An 8600-nucleotide genomic window follows, 5' to 3' on the forward strand; every position below is an offset into this window, starting at 1 on the left:
TTCTCCTTATTAGTGAATCCGAGTTCTTCAATATGTTTGTATAATATAAGCATTCTCCCTACATGAGCTCTTTTCTTGTAACCAGCCATGTAGGGAGAATGCTTATATTATACAAACATATGGAAGAACTCGAATTCACTAATAAGGAGAAGGGAGGAGGAATAGATATCGAAGACGATGATATAGATGTGTTTGAAAAATAGTTGGAGGATACATTGACATGCAAAATCTTAGTAGATAAAGGTGTGAGATTTTCAATATAATTAGTTATACAAGCAATGTTTGTATAATTTTCTCAATATAGTTAGTTAGCTAGTATATCATAAGCATTCTCCCTCCAAACCACACAATCACTATAGGATCTAGATTCACATAATAGATAACTATATAAAATAAAATTCGAAAACAAAGATAGTGTTAGTTTATTAATTTGTTCTGTCTTGAGAATGGAGTTTTTTGAGCAAGTAAACATGTTTGTGTGCAAACACAAATATATATTAAAAAAACATTGTTTTCAAAAGTCTAAATTGAGAAAATTATTTTTTGCATAAGAAACCATGATTCTAGGTGAAGATTAATGGTTTAGGAAATTGAAGAATGTGAGCCGCTATAAAAAAAACTTTTTTTTACAAGATATAGCAAAATTTTCGAATTATCAATGACAGGCGTTGATAGACTGATAGACATTGATAGAAGTCTATTAGTATCTATCATTGAAAGTTATAAAATTTTGCTATATTTTGTAAATATTTTAGTTTATTTTTTTATCTTTAAAAACTTTTTTTTTTAAGAAAAAGATGTAAATTTATTTATTAAAAAAATAATAGAATTTGGAAAAAAAAATGAAGATATTTGTTATTCACCTCTTGGAAAAAAAAAAAAAAAACGTAAATGTCAAATAATATTTACCTTTTTATTAATAGCTTCTCTTCTTCACTTGGGGAGAATTATTCTCCAATTTCGTAGTTATATAAAAAGGTATATATAATAGTTCAAACTAAGCCATTTATTTATTTTATAAAGTTAGAGCAAATATCACCATGAAAGTGGGGGTAGAAGGGGGCTGTGGACTAGCTAGGTCGGTTTGGCTTATTACACCCTTAATTAATTTTAGCTTATATTATATTTAGCGCGGGGCCCAATTTAAAAGAAAAAGGAAAATAAAAAAAAGTTTCAACTCTCAAACTTCTTTTTTCCTTATATAACTAACCTTGTTTTAACATCAACTAACCCCTTGTTAATTTGGACAAGTTTTAATCGAAATTTTTTAATGGGTTGTTTTTAAATAAAAAAAATAAACCAAAATATTTATAAAAAATAAAAATTTTTAGAACTTCTATCCGTGTCTATTTCTAAATTTTGTTATATCTTATAAATATTTTCAACAAATTTTCCATTTGAAATAATTTTCCTTTTTTAATTCCATCAAATTATAACTCAAATTTAGATAAATATTACAATTTAACCAATATCATTGTAATTTTAATCCTTACTGAGTAACCCAAATTTACAATGTGAAATCTTAGATAAAATTTTAAAGGAATAAAAAAACATTAGAGCTGAAATTTACAAAACTTGATAATTATTCAAAAGTTAATTTATGCATTGATCAAATCTTTTTACAAAATTTTATTTAATGGAAATTAATGAATTTATGATTATTTTTATACTTTTTTTCTATAAACTAAACGCAAATTAACCAAAATTGAATTCATAGTAAAATTTGTAATACATATATAAATTCAAAGGTCAAATTTAGTGGAATTAAAAATCTAAACTTCAATTGATGCAAGCTGATAAGGTTAGAGATAAGAATGTGTTTCTCTAATAAAAATATATTGAGTTTTTTTAAAAAGAAAAATATATTAAATTTTGAAAAAATATCAAATTATGTATAGAAAAAAATATTGATAGACAAGATAAGGAAAAAACTTTTATAGGAAGATTTTTCCATCTTAATTAATAAGGAAAAAAACTTAGGTGTAGTTATTATTGTATCCAATTAAAAATCGACGTGTCAATTTAAAAAAACTTAAAATATATATTTTCTGTATGGAGCCTAAAAAATATAAAAAAATTGAAAGAAAATAAAGTAATTGATACCTTCAATTTTTAACATTTTCTTACGTCGTTTTCTTTTTCTTTTTTTGGTTTTATGAAAACAATAATTTAAATACTCAATTATTGGTGAACCAAAAAAGAAAAAAGAAAAAAAAAAGGAAATTTGTAACGCAATTTGTTGTTGCTTCGTCAGTCACTCGTGCCCAACAGGCCTTTGCCAGTTTCACGGATAAGAAATGACGTGGCAGTTGGGCCCCACCGAAAACGCTGGATGGATTTCGGATGGCCGTAAACCCTACACTGTGTGGGGCCCGGCTGACGTGGGCTTTTGCAATACCCACCGGATCTTAAACCGACTTTATATTCTCAATTTTATATCACCCTTGAAGTCCGCAAGGCAGGTCCGTTTTATCTCGCACACAACAAAATATCTAATCCTTTCTATATATGTCGGTCATTGCAACGTATCTTCCTTTCTTCTCTTCATTTTCCTCCTCTGCGATTGTAATAGCGATTCCTTGTACCGCTTCCTTTCCATCTGGATTACGATTGATTCGTTTCTGATTGTAAAATTCTCTCGGATTTCTGTTTGTTCGATTTAATCTTCTTTTCCGATTTGTTTCGTTGGTGTTTGAGGCGTTAGGATTGATTTGGAAGTGAATTTCGGTGCGAGGAGGAGCTCGGGATTTTAAATCTTCTTGCAATAATCTTCAAATTTCTTTTCTATATTCTTACGAAAGTTTTTAGGTTTCTCGATGTCAAACCCTAGAAAAGAAGAATCGATCGCCAGCAACGTTAACGATGGCGCCGATCGTGATAACGTTGAAGAATTCGGGGACTCATCTCGCGTTGGCGGTGTTTCTTCGAATGCTGTTGAGGTTTCTGGAGGTTCGCATGCTTCGACGAGGGAGATTAACCTTACGGAGCGGCTGACTGATATTCTTGTTGATGAAGGAGATGGCGATCTGTTGCTTCAACAGAGCGATCGGGAAGATAGGGTTATACGGTGGCTTCAGGCGCTAGATATGCAAGTCATGGGCGCTTGTCGGGCTGACGAAAGGTTGAAGCCGTTGTTGAAGATGACTACGTCTAGCGGCATAGCGGAAGATCGTCTTCTTGCTCAATTGAGTCAGGTTTGTGCTTAAATATGTATTGATTATTCTAAGTTTTAATATATGGCGGATTTTTAATTGTCAACGATAATTCGCTGCTTTATATTCCATGCTTGTTCTGCGGTTCTACATAGGACTCCTGGTGCCGATGGAGATGGCATGGAATCTATATTTGGCGTGAGTAAAAAAGATTGAACGATTTTTTTTTTTTTTTTTCAATTTCATTTTCGTCGCTTCAATTTGGTGGCCTTCCCTCCGTCGTTCTAGATTCTGTTTCACTCTGTAGTACTGGTGTTATTAGGTTTTGCAGTGTCTAGTTCCGCGTCTTTCATTTTTCCTTTTCGCTGATGCGATCCACCTTCATTTTCGTAACTCAGCATTTCGAGCCGGTTGAAGTTGGCATTCTAGCGAGGTGTTTCTGTATACCTCTCGTCTCTATTCGTGTTGGCAAAATTGACAAGCAAGGAAGCCTCCTTTGCCCTACGACCACTAGGTAATCATTTCATGCGATTGTTTCTGCTCTTTCCTATTCTATTATCCTTGAATAATATGAATGAGTGCCACTCTGATCAGAAGCAAATAACTAAGAAAGGAATGCATATGTTTACTTGGTTGTTTCTCTCGCTATTTTTTGATGCGTTTATTATGTTAGAACACTGTAATAGCATTATAGGGCGAGGGATGAGAATTTTTTTTATGCCACTTGACTCGCTGATGTTTAAATTCGTTTGATTCGGGAGAAGGTTAATTGACTTTCATTTTCTAAATTGCAACTTAGAATGCCTAATTTGCAATATCCATTTATAATCCAATCTCTTGATATGATATATAAGAAGACTTGGCACCATCGTTTCTATTTTGTTAGTGCGTAGGATTCGCCTGTTTAATGCATGTATAGACTCTGAGTTCCTTGTCCTGTTTCTGTGTAAAATATATTTGGTTCTTGCTTGACTTTGTATGATTTCAAATTGTTGCTTTACTAATATTACTTGACTAGGTGATTGTTAGGACGGTTCTTGTTGCATTTTTTTTGTAAACAATTTTTTTTTTTTTCATTTTTTCAGAGTATTTTCTTCTACTTTTACAAGAAATGCTGAGTGTATAACGTTGTTGTAATTGCGCACTTTCACATTATACATCTTTGTTTACTTCATATTGGCTCTATAGCACCTGGTGAATCAAATATGATAACAACTGCCACAACACATGTAGGGTGTGTCCCTATGCTGCCCTGGGGTAGCTTCTATGCTTTTTCTTCTTCCCATGTATACTCTTTTGTCTTCTCGTGACTGTATTTCTACCTCTGGTCTATTGATCATTTTTTGGGGGATGGGGTCTAATTAGGATTTTAATTAGGAGTGCTTTTAATTCTATGGTATAACCATATAATCTTACTTGAAAGTGCGTAATCAGTGGTAATTTTCAGATTTAGGACTCTACATGTTAGCCTACTAATAGCAACAATGTTCATTCTTCCAAATAAATATATCTTTTGGTTTGTAGGTAAAGTGGGCGTTTTCTATTATGATCTCTGAATTATGAGGAAGTAAAGGTAGTTTCATGCTCTTATACTATAATAATAGCTTGCTCCTGTTTTTTTAGTTATGTAGGGTTGCAACTTGTAATTAAATTGGGATTGTTGGAATGGGTGTTATATATGCTGTATTCTGTTATTCTTCTAACTTCTAACTGTTCAGAGCAACTCGTTACTTTTCCCCTGCTCCATTTATCTTGTCTTTTCAACTTATGCTGAATCCTTTTGTATTGACCACTGGGAGCCTAACTGTTTGTTATGAAAAAAATGTAATGATTTGGTTCTTGAAGAAATTCTAGATTTAATTATTAATTATTAGTATGGCTTTGTTTCTGTCTCTTATACACATCTAGATGTGTATAAGAGACAGGTTTTAGTGTTGAACCTTGTTCAGGATGTCAAGTGTCCTTTTGCATTGGAACTTTTCCCCTGCTCCATTTATCTTGTCTTTTCAACTTATGCTGAATCCTTTTGTATTGACCACTGGGAGCCTAACTGTTTGTTATGAAAAAAATGTAATGATTTGGTTCTTTCTTGAAGAAATTCTAGATTTAATTATTAATTATTAGTATTGATTTATATTTGTACCTAGTGTCGTGTCATATAAACTCTATAGATTGTGCGATATTTTTAATTGTTAAAGTTAAATCAAATTTAAGGTTTTTAATTGAAGTGATTCTTTCATCATTGGAACGTCTTAACCGTTTTAGTGTTGAACCTTGTTCAGGATGTCAAGTGTCGTTAGTATCTTTCTACATTTATTTATTGATTGTATTATTATTTTTTTGTGTTCAGTTGCTTTTTGTGTGTGTCATTAGTGGTGTACTTAGCAGTGAAGTAAAAAGTTATTTCAATTGATTAATTGATTTTAGATGGTGAGGAAATTTCAAATATTGTTGAGGATTTGGTTCTAAATAAACGAGATAGAATTTGAATTCAAGTTTGCTATCTGATTCTTTCATTTCAGAAATTTATGGATGTTTTTTGGTTTTTGTATTCCACAATTTTTTCTCTCATTTTTATTTCTTTTACCTCTCTTAGGAATTTAGATTCTACTGTTAAGATTTTGATTTATTGTCTAGGATTTTTTTCCCACTTCTAAAAGATCTATTTTGTCAATCATCACAGGGGAAATTTAAATCTAATGGTTGTACCATCATCTGACTTTCGACTCTCATTCATTGGGGATAATGGCCAGGTAGAGAGATTATTCACTCTGAGTAACAGATCGTCAAGTGCTTCCATTACAATCGATGAGATTGAATCTGATAATTCTGGCCGTTCATTTGTTATCAAAGCAAATGATCAAAATATCTATTTTTGGTGCTCAGAGAAATCAAAGCTCTTGGGAACTGAACTAATTCTGAAGGTATTTGTACTTCTGTATTGAGGATAATGATGAGTAGTTTTTTTTTTGTAAATTTCAGTTTCAATAAGTAATATGAATAATTGACATTTTCTAACACTTCACTCGTGAAAAGATCATGTTGGAAGGGGAAAAATGTGAAGCTTTTGTGCGATTTATTTTTTCATGAGTTGTGGTAGTGTTATGAATTGACACTATTTATTATGATGGTTTCCTAATGTTATGACTGGATATATATTTAGAACAATTGTGTTTTGGTTGGTTGAATATTTCCTTATGTCTCTTATCCTGTATCACAGATGAAAGATTTACTGCAGAGGAGGCCTTCTATTTCTGAATTAACTGGAATCAGTGAATCACGTCTTGGTTGCTTTGCAACACGCCTTCGTGCCTATCTTGTGGAGTCAACTGTTGCTAACCACCATCCAGCAAGTTCTGCAGACTCGCACTCTTCAGCAGACACCACTAGAGAGTCATCTCATTCATCTCATTGTGGACAATCATCTGTGTCATCAAAATCTATGCGGTCAAGAAATTCTGGTAGTCCAGCAACTAAAGCAAATTCTGCACACCAGGGTAGTCTTAGCCCGAGGTTGAATTCCTTTAAAGAAGGCCTGCCTAAGACATTGCTTTCTCTAAGAGATGCTGCTAGGGAAAAATTCAGGAGACGTGGAGAGAACTTGGGTTTAGATAACCATATTGTAGCATCATCGATTTCCACTGATGCATTTTGTTTGAATTCTGAAACTCAAACTGCAGATTCAAGTTGCCCATTATCTCCATCAAACTTTTTGGAATCATTGGGGAAATTAGCTGCCCCAATTCCCGCAAGTTCATCTCTTCCTTGTGTGGTTTCACCTCTCTTTACTCCTTACTATTGCTGGTGTCCGGGTGCATCCTCAATTCTGCAGCGAAGAGAAGAATCTAATCAACTTCCCATCCCATCCATAAGTGCATCTTCTCTTCCGCCATTTCCTTCGATGTTACCAGCTTCTACACCTTCGAACTTATCTGTCCCAATATCACCTTTAAATCTAGTTGATTCTCCATCGGTGGATTTTCCTGCTCTCTTTCCGGAGCCACTGGTCCGTTTGCCTCTGAAAACCTCTCAGCAGATCCCGACCTTCACTCCTTTGTTCTGCGATCCTATTGTTCATGTTCCTGTAATTGATGTTTGCTCTTCGGGTCCAGGCTACCTTGTTAGTGCTGGCCCTACCATTTCAACCTCCATTCCGCCACTGCATCCTAAACTCGTCAATCCAATGATACCTACTACTGATGTAGAAAAGGATGCTAGAGAGACACTGCGTCTGCTCATCAGCGGCTCAAGCCCGGGTAACTCTCAATTGATGAATGTACTCCCGGTTGTTCTAACAGATTCTGAAGCAAATCAAAGTTTATTTTTGACTGGAAGCCGTGGTCTGTACAGTAATGCTCGAGACATTGATGTAATTGCAAACAGCATTGCTTCTCTAGGCATTGTTTCACTTTCAGGGCAATCCACAAGTGAGCATGTAGGGAAGAGATTTAACATTGACGGTTTGAATGGCCATTCCGATGACAGCTGTGATTCAGAAAGCTCTTATTTGGATGGCGATGATATGCTTTCCCCATCTCACTCGAAGGAAAGGAAGTCTGGTTGATAGAAATTTTACCTTCATACATTCATTTCTTCTTTGTAGATCTTTGGTCGCTTTTGTTGCCGTCTGCTAATATGTAGATATGTTGCCTTCTGTTTTTCGAGTTATAATTAGTGTAGTTCACCAAAAGAGGTTGGTGAGTTCGTTTTTTGTTCTGTACGTCTCTAGTTTTGTTGCCTTAGTGTATGTTCATGTTTTATTCCCATCAATGCCTTCCGATTTCGTTCTTGCATTGCGTTACTCTTTGTGGGTGCATGCGATTTTCTTTGTTCACAAATAAGAAGGCTTATTATTTAGGTTTAAAACGTTCTTGTTCTTATTCATATTCAGTATGTTAGGGATGCGCATTGTAATTAGAAGCAGCAAAATTCGTTCGCTCATTCATTTATTATATATATATCCACGGCTGTTCAAGAATTTCATCAAGTAAAATCTTACAAAACGTACGCCAACTTATAAAGAAAAAAGAAGCAAAAGAAAATGGAGCCCGCCAAAAGACTTCTCTTCTAATCTTTTGCGTGAAGGGCTTGATAAGATCAAGAAAAGGGAGGGTACGTCCTCTAAACTGATGTCGCTTAAATCATTTGTCACTGGAGCTGCACTAAAAAACTGCCATTTAAAAATGCTAGGAAGATATCTACCGAATTCAAATACCTCAGTGATGGGAACTTACCTGTGCTTTTCCCTTTCTATGGTAGTCAACAAATCAGAATTGGTTTCAGATTCAGGCTGTGATACGTTACCAATGGAATCCTATTGGGTTTAATATTATACAGATCTGGATGTAATCTGTATTATTTGGAATGGTGATGGAAAATTCTTATAGGAACGTGCAAGAAAAGGATTGGTGAACTCAAGAATTGTATTTTCTTTGGAAAACTAGAGGC

General features: G+C 34.1%; 1 protein-coding gene across 3 annotated transcripts; it reads left to right on the top strand.

The window, feature by feature from the left end:
- Window positions 1-2493: 2493 nt before the first annotated feature.
- On the top strand, window positions 2494-7945 carry LOC120076604. Of its 3 annotated transcripts, XM_039030482.1 has the most exons (5): window positions 3072-3194; window positions 3308-3350; window positions 3551-3666; window positions 5836-6076; window positions 6373-7945. In XM_039030482.1, exons 2-5 carry the CDS (start codon window positions 3333-3335, stop codon window positions 7714-7716), a joined length of 1719 nt encoding a protein of 572 aa, XP_038886410.1. In that variant the 5' UTR covers window positions 3072-3194; window positions 3308-3332; the 3' UTR covers window positions 7717-7945. The 3 variants fall into 3 exon arrangements, with proteins under 3 accessions (XP_038886408.1, XP_038886409.1, XP_038886410.1); XM_039030480.1 differs by lacking the exon at window positions 3308-3350 and having other exon boundaries at window positions 2494-3194; XM_039030481.1 differs by having other exon boundaries at window positions 3054-3350.
- Window positions 7946-8600: the final 655 nt, after the last annotated feature.

Source organism: Benincasa hispida, chromosome 4 (genome assembly GCF_009727055.1).
Source record: "Benincasa hispida cultivar B227 chromosome 4, ASM972705v1, whole genome shotgun sequence".
Taxonomy (NCBI): Eukaryota; Viridiplantae; Streptophyta; class Magnoliopsida; order Cucurbitales; family Cucurbitaceae; genus Benincasa; species Benincasa hispida.

Coding starts and splice junctions, on each gene's coding strand:
- LOC120076604 (XM_039030480.1), top strand. CDS start 2,817: ATGTCAAACCCTAGAAAAGAAGAATCGATCGCCAGCAACGTTAACGAT. Junction 3,667..5,835: donor CTTTGCCCTACGACCACTAG/GTAATCATTTCA, acceptor CAATCATCACAG/GGGAAATTTAAATCTAATGG. Junction 6,077..6,372: donor GAACTGAACTAATTCTGAAG/GTATTTGTACTT, acceptor CCTGTATCACAG/ATGAAAGATTTACTGCAGAG.